This window comes from Nipponia nippon, unplaced genomic scaffold, assembly GCF_047370975.1.
Source record: "Nipponia nippon isolate SJK-2023a ecotype South Korea unplaced genomic scaffold, ASM4737097v1 scaffold_9, whole genome shotgun sequence".
Lineage (NCBI taxonomy): Eukaryota > Metazoa > Chordata > Aves > Pelecaniformes > Threskiornithidae > Nipponia > Nipponia nippon.
This window is the reverse complement of record NW_028262413.1, coordinates 2784472-2804897: the sequence shown is the minus strand read 5'-3', so window position 1 is coordinate 2804897 and position 20426 is coordinate 2784472. Positions and strand designations below refer to the sequence as shown.

At 40.1% G+C, this 20426-nt stretch overlaps 2 protein-coding genes across 2 annotated transcripts in view; one reads left to right on the top strand and one right to left on the bottom strand.

Moving 5' to 3' along the window:
- Window positions 1-261: 261 nt before the first annotated feature.
- Window positions 262-17706, bottom strand: RUVBL1 (RuvB like AAA ATPase 1). The gene is made up of 11 exons (XM_009476396.2): window positions 17482-17706; window positions 16639-16725; window positions 15875-16007; window positions 11740-11891; window positions 10341-10430; window positions 9349-9498; window positions 7907-7970; window positions 6498-6696; window positions 4367-4469; window positions 1169-1260; window positions 262-853 (listed from the first exon to the last, which is right to left on the bottom strand). Exons 1-11 carry the CDS (start codon window positions 17620-17622, stop codon window positions 694-696), a joined length of 1371 nt encoding a protein of 456 aa, XP_009474671.1. The 5' UTR covers window positions 17623-17706; the 3' UTR covers window positions 262-693.
- Window positions 17707-17925: 219 nt separating this feature from the next.
- The window catches only part of EEFSEC (eukaryotic elongation factor, selenocysteine-tRNA specific), a 132945-nt gene continuing 130444 nt past the window's right edge, over window positions 17926-20426 (top strand). Inside the window, exon 1 of the mRNA XM_087743045.1 lies at window positions 17926-18128. The gene's annotated coding sequence lies outside the window, so the exon portion shown is untranslated. The remainder of the gene's footprint in view (window positions 18129-20426) is intronic.

Here is a 20426-nt window from a genome sequence, read left to right as displayed (position 1 = left end):
AACGGTCGGACTCGATGATCTTAAGGGTCTTTTCCAACCTTAACGATTCTATGATTTCTGCATTCTCCAAAGAAGTCGTCAGAAAATAAAAACCAAGACCTACAATAGAGTAAATACTTTAAAAAGGTCCCATTCCTATTTTTTTCCTTTGCTGTAGATCTATTTTTGTGTTGCCAATCTGTTTTACTCATATTTGGCTTTGTTAATTCCAACTTATTTTGACTGTTTCTTTAGGCAGAGCAAACACGTGCAAGCTTCCAGTATTCTTGAAATATTTTATTATAAAGCACTTCAGACAAACTTTGATTCAAAAAAAAAAAAAGTTCTTATCTGCAAAAGGAAACTATTTTAAACAACATTGATAAAGAAAATAGACTGTTCTTAAGCATCAACTTCAGTTAGAGCTCTTCTGTAATGAAATCTAAAGACAAAACTGACGGGTCAAGAGCTATTCATTTCATATATATACTCATAAAAGGGAGACTAAGATGTTACACAGACATCATGGAGCATCTTATTGTTGATAACGAAATAGGAACACTTGATAGTTAATTCTGGCCTGACAAAGCAGTCCAACATTTAAATATTTTTCAGTCCCAAAAGAGAGAAAGCATTACCGTTTCTCATTCAATAATTAAGCCAGCCCTGGGTAAGGGTTAAAGCCACTTCAAAGCATCTAAGATGATAAGCTCTTCATTTCATGTACTTCTCCTGTTGATCGGCCAAGATTTTTGCTGAGGATTTGGCATCATAGAAAAGTTCATTTATTTCTTCAATATGCTCTTTCTCAATGCTGTCCTTCCCATTAATCTTGGCAAGCAGGTTAGCCGGGGTCAGTAACTGCACAGCATACCTGTGATCAAACAGAGATGGATGAGTAATGACAATTCAGTGCATCCCAGAGAACCGAATAGATGTAGGGGTGGGAGATTTGTTAGGAAACACACAGCTCTGTCAGCGGTATAAAAAGTCTGCAAGATCCCCCAGCATGTACATTCCTTAAAGGAGGAAAGCGGAGGATTCCCACTCTTTTTTAATGTTAGCCCTCTTCTTAATAGACCACATTATTGTATGGGAGAGGGTTGTCTCACTTCCAAGAGGGAGTTATCCTACAGTGTTTTTAGACCCAGCCAATACTTAAGAGAAAAGCCAGCTGCACTCAACTTACCTTAAGGTTGTCTTGGTACCAATTTCCCCTAAATGGTTTAGAGCTTCTTCACTAATATTAATTCCTTCTGTCTGAGCACGAAGTTTTATGATCTGTTGGGATGAATAAGCAAGTGAGGTACCAGCCCAAACAATTAGCACGCTATACTACTTAGCTTAGTATCTGGAAACTCTGTCAGCTTAGAGATGAGACGTGCTATAAAATGAGATGGTGTGGAGAGTTATCCTAGTGTAACTTACCACTAAACTAGAATTTGTAGAATTCTAAGTCCGAGTTTGAATAGGCAAATTTATATTTTGAAAAATTTATGTTGAAAAACTGATTATCACCAAAGGCAGGTAAAGTGACATGTCTGGACTACTAACCCTTCATGATAATTCTGCATGGTTAGCAACATACATCCACTAATAAGGACCAGAATACGAGAACTTACACAAGAAAATGGAAAAAGTATGTGGGAAGTAAGTGACAGCCGGAGCCTTGTGGACAGCTACACCAGTTAGTTACTAAATTTTGCAGTGTGTCATTGCCGCTATACAGTGGGGCCCTCCAAAAAGCCCCACAGAAAGCTACGCCCTTTCCTTAGCAGCTCACAACACACTTTTTATTCAATTGACAAGAAGATAGTAAAATAAATCAAAAAGTTACTTTCTGTGATTCACCTATTCCTGCAAGAAGAAAAAAAATCACTAAGAAGAATCTAATCTTTCAAGAACAGTCTCAGGCTTGTACCAGTTTGAAGATCTTTACAAAGTTGGAGAGCAAGATATCACTAATAAGCCTGAGCATATAAAGCTGTAACAAAAGTGGCACAAGTCTCTCGGTAGTCCGTATTGCCAGCTGAGTGATAAGGGGCAGACTGGATAATGATGTTGTGTTGTAGCGCCGAGATAACTCTGGAACTGCGAGCCTCATATAATACAGGTATTTTTCACTTTGGCAGCTTTGTAAACAAGATATCAAGAAGCACTCGTTTAAATTAAAGCCATAAAAACGCGCTAGGGGAGTCAGAGTAGGGAAGAGAGTAGAAGAGAGGGGCTTGAAATGGCAGGAAGTTGTGCTAAGATATTAATACGGAATATTGGCAATGCTGCTGCAAACTGCAATTTCAAGTTGAAGATTTTTTTCTGTCTTTTAGATCACTCAGACACTTTCCATTCATTCAAATACTGCTACTTTACTCTTCCCCTTCTAGAAACAAGGTACCTTGAATGCCACATCTTTAACAACTTTTTTTATATATAACTTTTTATCTAGCAAGTTGGTAGGACCTTACCGAAGGACTGGGGCCCAAGCTGTTAACCCAGCAAATACATATATAAATAAATAAGTTGCTTTCAAATAGGAAAAGAAGTGTTTATCAGGTAAAATACATTAGAAACAAAAAGTCCAGGTTATAACCTTTACTGTCTAACAGCAGGCATATATGCAAAAAAGTTTGATGACAACAATACCTGACTAGAATATGCATAAAAGTGAATTTTCTCCCTATTCTGGTTGCATGAAGGTAACTGTGGGTCCTGCTCTCAGAGCAGAGCTAAACAATGGGCTTTCTATTTTATCAACACAAAGAGAAATATTTTGAACTGGTTATGAACTGGTTTCAGTAGATAAATGGACAATTCTTGTGCTGATAAACAGATCGATTGTGAAAGGCCAAGGCAGAGAGTCTCACACAGAAACATCAGCAGTGCAAACTTCTTCCTAGCAGGAAAGAAAAATGGGAGCAAAAATAGCAATTCATAATAGCAAAAATGGGAGCAGAAAAATAAATTTATGGACGTCTTATTTTTAAACCTCCTCAACTGTATTTAGTCAGAAACCAAAGTTAAGTGTAATAGCTCCTCTTCTCCCAAGAGAAGCCATTCACAAGCCTTAATTTAAGGGAAGATGGGGTTATCTGACTATGGGAACATGATTTATGGCACGTGATATCTGGACTCTATTTTTAGCTTTAGGAAATGCTAATGTAAACACTTCCTTTCCCCCATCCCTGGGGAGAGTGGAAATCACAGCACTTACCCAGCTCTTCTGAAAATCAACAGTTCAGAAATGAGCTCTGTAACGGTGCATTATCTGCATGATAATACAGCACACTAGGCAGGTATTACATGTAGCAACCTTAACGAAAAGTAACTCGGAGTACATACTCCTACTACCCTAACTACACAAAATTCACATACAGTGTAAGGAAGTCCAGACAACAGTCTTTAACGTCTCCAGACTGAGTAAGAGTCACGCTTTAAAATTTGTTTTGTATACAGACAAAACATAATCGTATTATTAAATCACTGGGCTGCTTCTACTGTATTCTATACTATAATGCTTTAAAGTGTCCTTTTAGGTACAAAAAAATCATCCTGAGAACGGCTCACAACAGCCGTATGTGAAAAGCTCCTCAAACCAAGTGAAATGAAGCTTTGCCTCTACGTTTATATTCGATAAATGCCTCGGCTTCACCTTGGCACTTATCCAGCAGCAGGAGACTATTATCTCGTGACAACGCTCTCCTCCATTGACACTATCTCTTAAATAATACAAAGAATTGACATGATAAACCGTAACGTCTTCTGCATTGTGTCACTTCACAGCATTGAGACGCTAATGAGGGGGATCTTTGACACGATGCATCATAATGGCACCCAAGCATTATAATCGATACACAATACATTGTGATGGCCCCGCAGAAAAAGTTTCAGGTGTTTAGAAGCATATCTCTGCGCCACTTACTGTGCTTACAATTTCCAAACCTGACTAGGAGCATGAAAATCCTCCCAGTTTCCGGAGACAGTCCCAGTAGGTTAAAGCTATAAAATGTGACACTGAAAAAGCCCTACCTGCTGGAACCTGCAAACTCTACGGAAAGCACGTCTGCGCAAGAGGTAAGGTCAGCTAACAAGCCCTGCTATTTCATGCAAGCGAGAGGTCACTTTCAGCTCTAGATATGCTTACCAATACAACTCATCAGTGGGTGGAAATCAGACAGAGATATTGCGTGCCCAATTTTAACCAGCTTACTGTAAACGGTTACTAACGCAGCATGCATTTAGGAAGTGGTAAGCTTTCTGGCACAAGCCCTGGTGACCACAAAGTGTCCAACAGCTCTATAGTAACAGAATATACAGAGACGAAGCAGTCGTCCCAATAGATTAGAAGTCCAGGGACTTTTTAGAATTTCTCTTAAAACGCTGTACATACCTGCTTCATTTCTTGGGGTGTATACAGCATGGTTCGGATAATCATCACTCTGTCCAGCAGGTCCAGTGGTATTCCATGAGGAGACACTACATCCTCAGTGCCTCTAGAGGAGAAACCAAACAGAAAGACATCAGATACTATTCTGAGGTCAATATGTTGACTTTACTAAAATCAGTTGTAAGTGACTACACATCTACTGGTTTACAATTCTCGTGTCTTCCCACAGAGACAGACGCCCCAGACAGAGACAGGAAACATCCTAGTCTGAAGTTCATACTGGACAGCCCAAGGGAAACAAATACTATTTCTGGAGCTCTTAAACATGCCACTCAAAAATACTTAGAGGTGGTGCTTTCCTTCATGTTTCCCTGCATGGTATCTTACAATACAGTCTTATCTAATGTTCCAAAGTATCTTCCAGCAAGGAACAAATCAGTCTTACTAATTTGTTTAGCAGTATCAGTAGAAATTATATACAGTATCATCCATTTGGAGAACATCCCCTCTTGCTGAGTAAGCCATTACTCTGTTCAATCCTTCCCCCAGTCCTTCCAGTGAATACTGCAGTGGTTTACATTCCGTGCTTGCAATCCAGCAAATTGAGAAGTGGAGGTCTGTGCATGAAGGGCAGAGCAGGATCTAGACCCCAACCATTTTATTTGTTTGACGTACAACACCCAACAGCAAGGGCTGCAGACACCTCTACTCTTGGTTTTCCAAGACCACCACAATTTGCTGTGAAGTCAAGAGTGAAAGATATCCAGATTTCATGAGATCTACAGAGATTGCAGGTAAAACCAGTAAAGTGCTGGTAGAGAACTACATCTCTAAGTTCTAGTGCTAGTATTCAGGCACTGCAGCTTTGGCCATGGTCCTCCTTGGGAAATGAATTAAATGCCCTGCAATCATCTGCTGTGCTCCTGAGTAGATGGTGTTCTCTCCTCCGAAGCGATTCCTTCTCTTATGAGGTTACAGAATCAACTACGCTATACAATTAATTTTTCCCCAACCCTTTTAAGAGCCATCAGCAGGCAAATCAGAGCATCGCTAACTACTTGAGATAGTAGTATACTATCAAAGTAGCTTGCTTTTAAGGATTTAATTTAGCAAGATTAGATGGAATTATTCTATGGAAATCTTCCTTTCTTAAATTACAGCTTTTTCATAACAAGATCTGCAGTGAATCCACAGTGACAGATCTCTATTTGCTCTACTTTTACAAGACAGCCTTTTTATGCCTTTGCAAAGAGAGCACTGCAATGTCCACCTTAAACACTTTTGAAGGGCTTATCACCTTAACTCCTAAGCAATGCAAGCAGAGAAAGATTAATACCAGATGAGCCACTAAGAGAGAACGGAATAGCTGGTTACACAGCTGAATTAAATCAATTTAAAGAGCAGCAATCATTGCTAATGACAGCTTGTTTAGACAATTAGACCTAGACCACAAATTAGTAGTAGAACTTAAGGAAGAGTCTGAAAGAGGAGAGCACTTTTACTGAACATGCAAAGAATGCATTGTGTGGGTGCAAAATATTGAAGTGGAGGCACGAACTGCAGTGAGATGAAAAACAAGTTAGTTGGCAAGACTGAAGAATCACAAGAAGCCAGACCAACATAGTAGGAAACAACGAAGGGCTGGGAGAGGCTGAACTGTGACATGCTTTAACAGTAAGAACAAGAAGGTTAAGTCTGATGCAATGAGGATAGAAAAAAGCAAAATCATCCAGAAGAAGCAGAAAACTATGATATTAGAGGTTTGTAGCCCTAGTACTTTTGATGTCCCTAATGTGCAAGCAACAGATGTGTTGAGGTATCCCACGAGAAAGGTAATTGTTACAGATGACCCAGGAAATAAGACAATTCAGAAGCTGTTAGAGAAAGAGGGATGTGTCAGCGGAAATAAAAGGAGGAATTCCATTCTGCTTTAACTCAGCCTGGCATTAGATGCCTGTCCCATCATGAAGCTCACAAGCAGTTCTTGAGCACTGATGCAGCTTGTAACCCAGGGATGACCACAGATGTCGGTATCGGAAACAAAAGCCTTGAAAGATTATAACTCTGCTGATACAGCTAATTCCAGGGTTTATGGACCAATGCAAACTGGAAAAGTCAGCTTTAGACATCATACCTGATAACGCAGTTTCCTCGATTGGAAGCAAAGATGACAATGGGGGAAATAGAAGATTCCAGAGCTCGGTGCAGGTATGTGAAACATTCAATATCCAGCATGTGAACTTCATCTACAAAGAGTACACCTGGGACTAGCTCTGCAATGCCTTGATCGATGTATTTATTTACCACCTTGTTTATCTCTCCTCGAAGTTTGTCTGAGAACAAAAGAATCTGTTAGTTGTTCTGCTAGTGAACTATAGGTCTGTATGAAAGACTTAAAGCAAGTAAAATTCTCCTTGGATTTTTCCATGGTTTGGTATCTTACTGCCACAGGGAAAAATCTCTGCGACACTAAAATTCTGTGGCATTCCCTACTGCATTGGGGAGACCTCTGTGCAGCAAAGCGTTTCTAAACTGAACTTCTAGCACTTAACTGGGGTAGTCTGTCCCCTCACACAGCTTGTGAAACACTATCATTTTTGTGGGTTTGGGGAGTTTGGCAGGGGAGGGGGAGTCAAACAAACCTGTTTAAAACATGAAGCTTAACAAAGTTTCCAAGCATTGCTGAAAAGAACATCTCTGAAAGAATAAAATATTGCTACTGTATTTCAGCAAAGAAGTTGTGTTTAACACCAAAAAAAAAAAATAGGGCTATATAAATTTCTGTGAACATATGGATCTCAAAGCTATGCAAGATGTTACATCGATAAATCTGACATTAGAATAAGCAAAGTGACCTCTGGAACAGACTAAATACTTCAAAAGACCGCCATTCAAGTTAGGTATTGAAACAGACTTTGATCTAAATTTAGATAGTCGCTTACTGAAACATCATTTCTCTCAAAGCAAAAAGGAGAGTAGATCTTTCTGTAGATCTTTTTTTTCCTCCAATGATCTGTAAGTAGGAAGAGCAGCAGTGCACTTAGAGCATCAAGTCAAAAGACAGCTGCTAGAGAGGTGTCTAAACCAAACCAAGGTTAGAGGCTTAAGAAGCCGTGTTTCTGTTCCACAGAAATTCAGTATGGCTGCTTCACATAAGCATGCATCCCAACAATGGTTTTTTAGGTTTTTTTGGTTGTTCAGTTTGGCTCTTTGTCAAAGTGCGACCCTCACGCTCTCTGGCTGCAGTGTTTCGAGAAAGGGGGATGGCACTAGCATTCTAACCTCCTCCTCCCCAGGAAGATAGGTGCAGAGTACAGTATGTATTTTATCACCCTATGTGTGAACCACTAACATGTTGTACTGTTTCCAGCTATTGCAATTCTAGCAGCTGTATCACTGCTTTTTGAAATCTGAATATTTATGAATAAATATTACGTAGGCATTCATTTAGAGATGGTGCATGAATAACCCTATTTTTAATCTTTCTCTAACTGGCAAACATGTAGGTTATATTGGTCTAAAAATACCACGCAGGATTCATACCAGTAATTTCAGTTTTCTTAGGCTTCATCAATTGTCCCATCATAGAAAGGATGTCTTGCCCACCCTAGGAAAAGAAAGTTACAGATCAGCTATGAGGTCTTGTAGTGAACACATACCACAAGAATTTTATAAATCAGGAACTGGTTAAAGAAGTTGTTTCTTGCAGTTAACTCGATACTTTATATCAGCAGTGTTGATATCCGTCAAAGGTTAGGTCACTTCACTGCAGCAGTATTCTAAACATAATCATTTAGCCACCTCCTCACCCTTTCGTTAGCCTCGTTCATTTGGAGAACATAAAAAACCAAAATGAGATATCCTCTTTTAAAAAAATTGTCACAAGCAGCTCATAAGGATTAAAATTGTCAGGGAACAGAGAGACTTGGATTGTCTGCATGCACGGTAGGTGTTCAACCTGTAAACACAGGAACCATTACGCTGAGTTTTAAGAGTTTTTAACACCTCGATTCTTATCATGTAAATGATTTTGTTGGAAAAAGAATGTTTATTTTGAAATGGAGTAGGTTAAGGGCTTGTAGTATCTACATACTGTAGGGATGCTAGCCTTTAAACAAGGATACTGTATTGTTAGTGGCTTTTGTTTGACATAGATGGAATCCCCTCAGTGCTAGGTTTATGTTAAGATACAGCATGGAGTGATTCTCCTCTTTTCAACTTTTCGCTGCGATATGCTCAGAGCTCCACTGAAAGTCACAAGGAAATTTAACAGGAGATTATGAAACATTTCTGAAGGAAGCAGGGACATCAACAAAATCTGCAGCAGTTAAAAATACTTTGTGACCTTTTATCATAGTGCTTGCAGTTTCCATTTCATGGCCACAAAACCATAAACACAGAGCAGAATAAATTAATCTGTATTCAGAACTTTCAATAAATAAAACGATGCAGATCTTGTTGCTGCTACTTCACATCTGTAGGTAACATTCCTTCTGGAGAGAAAGAAATAATCTCTTTTCCTGGTCAAGAGGAACAGCCCACACTGCTCTCTTTCTGCAGGGGATGGGGCACAGTGGTGGAGGGAAGGGGAGAGCTAGGTCTAGATTATGCATTAACTGTGAAGGGAGTGGGTCCCAGATATCCATGTGGAAGCTCCGCTATGGCTATAAGGCTGTTCTCTGTAGTGTTAGGAAATGTACTCTGATAAATATTCTATGACCAGGTGCATGAATCCTAACCTAGCAACTGCCTCTTTAACCTGTATGGCAGGGCCACTGAGGTAGCCAACTGCAGCATGACCTCCCTCCGGAGAGGAGAGGTAGACTGGCCTTCACGGTGTAACACCTACTGCTTTTCCCATGGTGGAATCTTCGGGGGGGGATTTAGGACAGCTCAACTTTCTACATCTCCTTGATTATTCTAGTAACCGTCACATCTATGTCAAATAATTTTTCTGTAAAGACTTCATCTGTGGAGTCAGATACCTGAGGTCGAGCATTGGCCACATCCAAGTCATGCAGAGTGACATCCTGAATAATTTCCTTTTTCTTGTGCACATCACCCTTTGGCAAGGGAACATACTCTTCAGCTTCAAGGTCAAATTCCGTAGCATAGATATCACACCTGCCTTGCCTCTGAGAAAAAGCAAAGAAGAGAAACCTAGGTATAGAACTAGTTTCAGTGCCAAAACCTTGAGTGACACGAACTTGATAAAAAGGGCTTGGTTCACAATTCCACTCCTGAGAAGCTTCAGCTGACAATTCAGACATCCCACTCCCTGCTCAGCAACAGGCATACCCTATCTACTGATCAAAGCTCAAAAACTGTTGAAAAACACCCGATATTTTCAGTGGTAAGAATATTCCACTCCTCCCTCCCCTTCTTTTAACCGTATGCAACTCTTGCTAAAGGACAAATCCAGCAGATTAACTAGAGATTGGGAGAACTGTTGAAGACTACTTTGTAGGTGGGTGATTTATCATATGATACAAAATATTATGCTCATCCATTAAACAGCAAGTATCGCTGTACACTACTTTCTAAATCAGATATGAAAAGAATGCTAACTAATGCAGTATTCCCTTCTACATGTATATATATTTTAGAGAAAATACCAGAGCGATAAAAGAAAGATTAAATACACCGCACATGTCAGCCTGAAAATGACTAAAGTTGCTTGGTTTTTCCCCCTTCCCTTGAAGATGTCTTGATCTTAAAGAAAAGAAAACTCATCCAGACAGCATCAGTGATAGCTTCCTTGCCAGATGACCTTAATTGTGAACCAGATGACCACGTTCTTTCAGTGCAAGAGAGAATTTTCTCTCCAGATAAGGAAAACACTGGGCTCTTTTTAAAACTTCCGTGTAACCATTTCATGTCAGTTAAGGTTAATAAATCAGAGAGCCTTCTCACAAAGGCAGAGAAAGGTCTGCAAGAATACATACACCCACGTAAAAGTGCAGAACTTTTCTTTTACCTTGACGGCTCCACTGTTTGCTTCAATATAAATAACGTCACCAGTTTCCACTCGCTCCTTCTGCAAGCTTTCAAATATGCTTGGGTCCAGCTGGAGACAAGCGAACATCACAAGTTGGTCAAAACAGTTCCATATTGTTACAGTAATCACGGAAGAGAAATTTAGTCTAAAGCTCAGTCCCACCAGTGAAAATTAAACTGCAACTCCCCCCAACAATACCTCTAGGATTTTATAAAGCTGTTAACACTTGGAGTAGTGATAGAGAATAAATCTGAAAGAAGATGCAGAGAACTTACTTTCTCACCAAAAATATCTGCTATCTGAGGGAAGCACCAGTAGGTGCCAGAAACATAATGATAATGATACCAGTGAGCATCACAAAGTACGCCTTTGCGTAATGTGACAATATATTTATACCTAGGATGTAGCACTTCTCTTGCTTTCTAACAAAACTTTTATAAAAAAATCTGGCTATAGCACTGGATTATGCTACTTGATTTCTTGAATCTGTATCCTCTGTGGAGCTGTGTGAGGGAGAGTGAACGTAGAATACGTTAGATGCCTTTGTTTCTCCCAGTACGTGTTTATTCACTTTTGCTCTGCATTTTCTTGTTTTCAGAGTGAACAAATGCAAGATGATAACAACAGAGACAGCTTTCAGTTCTCTCATACTCTAACTGACAGGGAAATTGAACAACATGGACAGAGACTTGTACAAGAAAACAAAGGGAAAGTGGGTCTGAGCTGGCAACATACCAGCTCAATTTCCAGTTCAAATCAAATATTCACTAGAGCATACCTCCCCATGTAGAAAGAAGGGATGTGACAGAAAGAACAATTTATACTGAATCAGGCAAGATTTCCCAAAACCATCCTCAAAAATTCAGTTGAGAATCAGGAAAACAAAACCAAACAAGACCTTTCTTGTATGTTTGTTATCACAAACATGAATTTATAGCCAGGGTCAGTGTGAGTGTATCATGGACTGCGACAGATCATAGTTCAGATTCCCAGCAGAGCCCATTTTTCTGTGGTACTAGTAATGCTGCAAAACTGCATCAGGATCTCTTCCTGCGTAAACTCTCCCTTAACTCATTGAAGACACAAAAGTGTGTGCTGCCAAACAGAAAAATAACAGGGGCCGCTAACTGAGCGACGGGTTTATCCCCCATTTCAGTTAGTAGGAGACAAGACTAACATCTAAATATTCTACACAAAGCAGATAAACATACACGCTCAGGAGTAGGATAAATTCGTCTAGCAAAAGAAAACAGCCTCCTGGCATCCCTACTCTACGGAGATGGGGATCAAGTGCTTGAAATGGAAATAAGAAGTGCTAAAAATAGAAGATGCAGACCTGAAATACTTAAGGAAATTTTTGAGACTCTACCATGCGTACCTTCAACTGTTTGGTTCCCTTTGCAGTTTTGAGTCCTATAATCACGTGGCTGATGGTTTTGCCATACCCCCCCATAGGATTTTCAGTCTCACATGGAGTTAGTTCTGTGACTTCTCCTTCATAAACCTCCTTGGTCTCTTTAATCCTCAACCCTGCAAGAAATGGTTTAGAATAGTTTCAGTACACAAATCAATGGCCGTATACCCTCAGGAGTCTGCTGCATTACTGCCAACAGAATGTAACATATTATTAGGCTGCATTACATTTAATGGTCATTTTTTACTTGCAAAATTAGGAAGATCAATTATTGTTCTCTTCTTCAATATTAAGGGAGAATATTCATCCTGTGTCATTAGAGTGAAAGTTCAGCCCACGTTCTGACCCACAAAGCAATTTATTAAACTCTAAGAAATTATTTTCTTTCTGTCTTTATTTTTAGTTCTTGAAGCAAATGTCAGTATCCTCTTTCTTCTCCCTCCCTCAAAGAGGGGATTTGCTCAATTTTTTCCCCTACGCTAAAGTCACTTCATTGTTCATCCGAGAAACAGTTTATCGTCTGAAACTAAAGATCAGGGACACCAATATAACTGTGAGTTTTACACAATTTTTGTACCAGCAGAAAAGCCCTGCAAAGTAAGGAAAAAGACAGGAGAAAAAGTGACTTCATAAAAACTTTATATTTTAGCAACTGAGTTAAAAATAACATAAATTGATTAACAGGTATTGCGTTAGAACCTCATAAAATTAAGAAAAGGTTAACGTATCATTTAAAATATTTTCCAAGTTAATAGCAAAAGGTGAGCTAGATAAAATTATGCAGAATCTGCTATGATGCAAATTTAAAACTATTTTAAAATAGCTGACAATGACATCCTTACTTAGTTGGTTTTCAGACAGTTGAGCAATCATCATAGTATCTGGGTATCTTCTAATCTAGTCACAACTATTGTAATTAACTAAGTTATTTAAATTGATGAATAATATAGAGCTGAAGAGTTTTACGGTTAGACTGTTCCAAAGAAAAACCACTATCATCACCACCACCGCTACAATTATGCAGACGTTCTAACTACATAAAAGTTCAAAGAACCCACATCTGAAGAGACTCTATAAAGTATTTTATGAGACACACATGCCATACCAAAAATAATGAATGGGCTGTAACAAGATATAAGGAAGTCATCCTGCCCAGTCTGAGGCTATTAGGACTTTATAAAACTTTCCTTGTTCCATAACTTTTCATTTTGCTTTGAAATAGATCAGACACTTCACCAGTAATCTTGAGCTGCTGATAGGGAAATATAAAGAACTGACAAATATGAGTCTGTCTCCCTCTACTGGACCCAAATTAAGACTAGGATTTGAAATGTGAGAAATAGGTTACTTGTGGATAACATGGTAATTTCTTGGTAAGAAATGTCTGCTTTCTCTTATTTAGCACTGCATGAGAAGTTCTATAGAAAGTTCATTTCAGTAATTTTTTTAAAATGCTTTTCAGGTATGCCAAAACATCAGACAAAAAAAATTAATGAACCTTTGAGTTATAAACTGACCCAGACAAGGCTGCATCACATAGGCTACATACGCAAGGAATGTGAAGCAACAGGGGAAGTGCTGGTGCTGAGAAGAGGACATTCTAAGCTTTGTTCTTCCTTTTTGTTCTGTTTTTAACCTTTCAGCACAAGCTCTATTCTGCTCTAAAAAACTGGAAGCCCGTTTGTGTTTGGGGCATATTTTGTATGCTGCTACAGCACATCTTCCAGTTTCATTTCATCTGAAAAGAATCCAATTCACATGCTCAGAGTCTGCTCCACAATGCAAACCAAAGCCAAGTCAGTGAGGACAACCTAGAGATTGCTTCAAAAGCATGCCTCTAACCTAATGTGCTCATATAGACATGTCTATAGAAAATATTTACAGATGAACATGATCTGAACAAAGGTAATCGATGCTTTGAACTTGCTGCTGATTATCCTTTGTTTTCAAATGACTCTGCATGTATCAACTACGAACTTCATTCTCAAGAGCTTTTTAACTTAAACGGAGACAATTCCTACTTACAAATCAGAGCCATGAGTCTAAGGCGGCAATTGTGAGCTATTTCATGTTTTGGTTCAATAGCACTATAGGGAGTTAAATAGCGCTTGTTTGATTTACTGGCAGTTACAATTTGGAGACACAGGGAACAGATATACTATTTAAGTGGCTATTCCAGTAGTTATTTTTTATCCTTGCCAGCTGCTAATAAGCTCTATACAGGATTAATCTGTCTCAGCTGAAGTTTTTTTAACCCGTACAACAATTCCATCTTCTCATTTCCCACTCTGTCCTTTTATGTTTCTTAGCTATTACAAACTCTCTACTATACCCCAAGCAGTGCTTGGCCACGAGACTATGTCAAGTCTATTATTAAAAATGGCTCCCAACAATAAAAATTCTGCAAACTCAGAGTCATCCCAGTTTCCTTATACAGTGATGGGTCCAAACCAGTCAGACTCTGTTGTTTCGAAGGGGGAAAAAAGAACAAAACCCAACAAAACCAAAAACCAAACCCAAACAAAACTGATGTTAATATCCCTGAACATTTTTATAATTTGAGGTGGCTAAACCCTCTGAAATTAAAATGCACAATATGAGCAATAGATGATGTGTACAGAACCTGCGAATAAGGAATCATACCCTCCTCGCTCCCCCCAAAAACCCTAAATGAGTACGTTAGGTACTAGTTGACATGTGAGCCAAAGCTTCTCTGGCACCCAGTCACAGCCGACATTGCACTGCGCATGCACAATAATTTTTTTAAAAACGCACCCTTGTGAATTATTTATTTACCAGGCAGGGAAACTAAAACGTAACGGAGATTTAAACATGATTGGAAAATATTCCATTATAAGAAACGGTAGCTACTAGTCCTTTAAAATATTTCAGAGATTTTTTTTTTTTTTACATTGATAAAAATATTCAATAAAGGTTGTGTTATGAAAATGTGACATGGAATTCAACAGAAAGGAATAAAAGAAGTTCCATCTTTCATTAACACCGATATTTGTTTAGAAATGTCCCTCTGTTGACATTCAGGGAATGCAGGGAACTAACAATGTAGCTGGCTGTTAAACCTTAGAGAGTTAAAATACTGCTATCTCTAGAAATGACAACATGGATGGCGTAAGTTTCATCTGTGGGTTCAGGTTTCCAAATCTCTGACAGGGAACTTCATCACATCAAGGAAATATTGCAGACTACTCAGTCTCTGGCTTCCCTCCCCCAGGCCCTGCCAGATTCATGGTAACTAGAAGACCAGAGATGACTGAGAGCTGCTTTCTTATCCAAGTCAATGGAATACTTTTGTTTCATTGCAGAACTGAGAGACTTCCTCACCTTACTGCCGCCGAATACTTAGATGAAGTCCAAGGGGAAACATGGTACAGAAACCAGGAAGATTAACTGTTAATGTGTTCAGCACTAAAATCAGTTAGGCTATCTTTAGCCAATCCTCATACAAACAAGGGCTGCTTCTAACTGCATTTATCAGCTGTCAGCAGCGATCATATAAGAGATTTTAGATACTCATTGAGGTTGTGTTGCAAATTTAACCAATTTACATCAAGCTTGTAAAAGCACTCTAGAATTGAGGAAGACATTAAGTTAAAGTATTTATTTTGTTGGCATGGAACTTTCTTTGTGCTCGCTGGAACACTAAGTCAGGCTAACACTGCCATTTGGCAGTCCCTGATTAAGCCTGTCGGCTTAGTAGGGTGAAATCACGAAAATAAAACAGGCGAGAGCATTCTTCTGTCAAGTATTTCTGCTAATTTAAGAAACTAAAAATAATTTTTCTTTCAGCTTTATTCAGAGTCACAGGCAAAACCAGGAGATGAACCTGGAGGACAAGATGAGAATCTGGGGAAATAGAATAAACCATAACGTAACAATTAAATTTTGGTTCATAAACAGAAAACCTGACTCCACTAAGTGTGGAATAGATTCGCTAAATTAAGATCAGCACTGAAAACAAGAACATACAATAACCTGAAAACCGCCATGACCACTGAAAAGTTTTTCCTTTTTAGATGATGGGAAAAAGCAAAGTAAGTATCATGCAAATACTTAATTCTTCTGTTTTTCTGAAACTTACCAATTGCACGTCGGAAGTTTTCCATTAGAACTTCTGTTTTCTTGATCTCAGTGGAATAGACCTCACTTCCAACCATAGGACAAAAGGGAACTTTACTTCCCAGTTCCTGAGCAATGGCTAAAGCCAAAGCAGTCTTAAAAAAACAAACAAGCAAACCCACACATTAATTTTTGAGAATTAACAAAGGATTCTTTCTGCACAAAGTTAACTTTCCTCATCATATCACCTTCCATATATCAACTATCAATTTAATATTAAGACTATTCTGTCTGATATATATTTCTCACATAAAACAGCCCTCCTCCCCCCAAACGAGTTAGACACATATAAAGTGACTTTTATCAAAGACTTATAAAACATCTTAAAGAAACAATACTGGGCATTTGAATTTGACATCTGACACAAATGCAAAAAGTCTTAAATAGCACAAGGAAAAAAATAAACAAAGCAAAAACTATTTAGGCTTTTAATATAAAATTAGCTTCTAAGACTCTTCTTCAGAGACCATATTACCTGGGTGTTTAGTAACCTACAAGAGGTGGTTTCACACTAATGGTGCCCGAACACACCACTGGATACTGCCAATGTCGATGACTTGGCAAAAATCAAAATAGAAAGCAGGAAACCATGTCAATACATTGACAAAAAAAATCCCAGTAGATGAAAACATTACGTAACCACTACCCTAAAATGGTTCTGACAACAAATTAAAATAAAATCGATTTGGGAATACTTTATTTCATATCAAAAAAGAAAAACAATACCTTGCCAGTTCCAGGAGGTCCTGCCAACAGCACAGCTCTGCCAGCCATCTTCTTGCTTTTGATTAGTTCCACTATAACCCCACAAGCCTGTAAGTTAAATAGGTATTTACACTGTTAACACAAGTATTACTATAATACCTTTTGTTCCAATATTACTAGAAGCATTTAGAAATATTAGGTTTTGTGAGCCCACTAAAAATGAAGAGGATTTCAGTTTCATGCACACAAAAAGGGAGGCAAGACCGGAAAAACCTACTTCCTACAATCATTTTATCTGACACAGGCATTAAAAAAAAAGAAAAAAATCACAAACAAAACTCAACCTAAGAGCACAGTCTCCCTTCCCACTCCTGGAGTTGCATGTATATATAAACGTTTAATAATAAAACTGAAAACGAATGTTTGACTAAAAATAAAGCAGAAAATGAATCTTTGACTTTCAGAACGACAGATCAGCTAAAGCACCCGCCCCGGGCCAGGCATCGGACTGAAAGGGAAGCTCCGTCCCCACTTGCACCAAACCTCTTGATCGTTGGTAGGTTCCGTTGCCTTCGATGCCGCAATTTCTACGCCTAAAACCCGGGAGACAGTCACCTGCCCTTGCCAAAAAGCAGCGGCGTAAGAACAGCCCTGATTACCCCCCTTGCTTCCCACACAGCAGCAGGGTACGCGGCATGCCCAGGCAAGGACTCTCACTCGCTAACGGGACTTGTAAAGACACCCAGCACAGACCGGACCCGGCCCCCGCGCCGCCCGGGGCCCCCGAGGCTTCCACCTCACCGGGGGCGGAGGCTGCGGAGCCCCGGGGAGCCTCGGCCGGGCCCTGCCGCCCCCCTCGCTCACCTCCCGCGCGTTCTCCTGCCCCACGAGCCCGGCCCCCGCCGGTTTGGCGGTGCCGCTCTCGTCCAGCCCCAGCCCCTTGACATGGCTGTGGGCGGCGATGCGCTGGGTCTTCGAGGTGCTCTTCACCTCCTCGATCTTCATGGCGGGGCAGAACCGTCCCCAACCGCGCGCGCTCGCCACACGCGGCCCGCGCGTTACCAAGGCTCCCGGCGCGCAGCCGCCTCCACCCGCCCCGCCGCGCCATTGGCCCTTGTGGCGGCGCTCTCGATTCTTATTGGGCGAGGCGCATGCCTGTCATCGACAGAGGGGTGCATTTTTTTAGGGTCCGTCCACCCATTTCCGTGTGCAACGCCTCCAGAGGGCCCGGCCGGGTGCGGGCGCTGCGGAGGAGTTGGGCCGGGAGGAAGGAATGGGTGGAGAGGGGCTGAGAGGGGGCTTTGTGGGGAGGCGAGCGCAGGCCCTCCTGGAGGGGAAAAGCAGCTTCTTCTTGTTCGGCAGGCTTCTTGGCCCTACATCTACGCGAACGCCTTCAGTGAATCTGGTTTGGGGTTGGAGCTGGGAGTCGGGCTGCCCGGGGCTGGCTGACAGTGGGCCAGCAACCGTGAGCAATGCTTTCTGAAAATCTCTGCTGGCTTTAGTGTACAAAAGTAAGTTGAGGCTTTCCAAGGGTGAGGTGTTTTCTGTATCTTTGTGAAAGAAAGAGTAAAGGCAATCTCTTACCTGCTCAGTGTCACTCACTAACTTCTCACTTTCAGTGTAACTGCAAAATAATTCTATTCTGCGTATCCAAAGCTTTTATGTAAGCATCTGAGGCGTTAGCATACGCTGTTCCCACAGCATACGTTCCTTCTGAGCTTCGACCTACTGAAATGAGGAGAAACACTCCACCTTCTCAGCAGGTAGTCTCACGGCCTCGCAGACCTTACCCTCGTTGCCTCAGGTCTGCGATGCCACGGCCTTTTCGTCTGTCATAGCTCCTAACTGTGCGTCAGCTGTAGTTCTGCTGTGCCTTTTGTGTAGCGTTTGAATGCTGGAGACGGTGATCGCTCACAGTGAAATTTTAGGTGGGATCTGGGAATCTGCAGTTGCAGTGACTTCTCCTTGTTTGTAGATATTGGAATCTCTCTCCCCCCAAAAGAGGGGACTCTCTTCCCATGAATATATAGCGTTTGCTGTGTTTGATTATAAAACTGTGGCTGTGTCTGCAACGTTCAAGGCCAACGGATTAACGTGGCGTGATGCAGGACTGCTGCCTGTGCAAAGGGATGCTGCCATCTCGGCTTTCCCGTGTGCTGCCAGGGAGAATTGCAAAAGCAGCCCTGTGATGGTATGAGCTAGGAGAGTGGCTTTTAGGAAGGATGGGAGTTATGGTTCAATTTGCAGAAGCCCAATGAACGATATATATGCTATTCGTTCCCTTTTTGTCTAAGAGCTTCGATTAGTTTTGTTATAAATGTCATTCAGCAGAGAAAAGGCTTTGCTGTTTGTTGCTTTCTTTTTCTGTTAATTGTTTTGTCAGTTCATATTTACAGAATCTAGTTTAAAATTGTAATTACAATATAATTGCACACATATGTAGTTCAAACACCTTTGTAAGGGTATCCTATTATACAACTGTTGAGCTAAGAATTTTTCAATCTAACAAATACAAGCTATTCTTTAAATAATTGAAAAAGCGTGTATACTGTTGGACTCTATACATCCTCTCAGGGTCATATTAGTCACAGGATACAAATGCCTAATACATACTGAACTGCAGACTTTTTTCTTTGTAAAAGAGCAAATATACAACTTTGATTTCTCTAGTGCATTAAACTGCCGCAAGTGGCGTGGGTAAGTCTGGTCAGAGTTCAAGTTCCTGCCAGTTCTGGAAGAATAATTAGCAAGCCTTCTAAGAGCTCTGAAGGCAGTGATGCTGTTAACAAGAGGTCCAGGCTAGGGATGGCCCTCCTTTTAAGAAGGGCTAGCAATGGGTGAAATACATAGTCTTTTGTTAACTTGGACTGAAATCTGTCCATACACGCCGTGTTATCTTGCTTGATGTTGCAGCTAGGCCTATTTTAGAGATTAGGGAGTTTCAAAGACTATTTAATAATATTTGCTTATTTCTTTTTGGTGTAATTCGATATGTAGGCATGTAGATGGCAGGAATAGAGAATTGCTGTTAATCTTCATTATAACTTAGGAGAAGGATAGAAATAGTCCATGTATGTAAAAATCAGATACGCTACATAAAGTTCTCTAACTTTAGAAATACTAATTCAGTTAGAGATTTTTTTCCTGATAAAAGTGGGTAACAAACAGAAGTGTTGATTGTTTGTCTACAGCAATATGATGTCTGAAAAACAGAACTGGAGTAGAGCCTAAAACTTCAGTTCTGCTAGTGACCGTTGCTGTTCAATAAATAAAATCTACTGCCATGACGAAGGTACACTTTTATTACTGACCTGCAGAAATAATTATGAAAATGGTTTGGGTTTGTATTTGCAGCAGAAGAGGATATTTCAATGTAAAAAAGAACCAGTAAACATTTGTTTGCTTGATAGCTGTGAAGTTGGCTTCTGCCTCTTACTTTCTTAAGTTAGTATCACTTAACGGGGTTTACAGTCATCCGTAAGCTATGAGTGGTTTGGCACATCTCATTGTATTGATTGTTTTACTCATTCCATATGTTCTTTGAGCATCGTACTGAAATGGTAGTTAAAGAGGGGGAGAAGAGTACATTTGGGTGAGGGAAAATAAACAGTAATCCTTTAGACCACACAAGATTAATTGTTTATTCCCCAGAAACAGCAGAGTACAAAGTGGAACTACTGGAAAGTTTAGAATTGAACTTAAATAGCTTAAATGATCTTTTATAATTGATGTCTGATGTGTTACAATGCATCAGTATGAGGAAATATTGAACCTCAACCTTAACGTGATTTTTGTGAATAGTTAACACC

Coding starts and splice junctions, on each gene's coding strand:
- RUVBL1 (XM_009476396.2), bottom strand. CDS start 17,622: ATGAAGATCGAGGAGGTGAAGAGCACCTCGAAGACCCAGCGCATCGCC. Junction 9,499..10,340: donor CAAACAGTGGAGCCGTCAAG/GTAAAAGAAAAG, acceptor GCTTTTTCTCAG/AGGCAAGGCAGGTGTGATAT. Junction 7,971..9,348: donor TGGCCAATGCTCGACCTCAG/GTATCTGACTCC, acceptor TTCTTTTCCTAG/GGTGGGCAAGACATCCTTTC.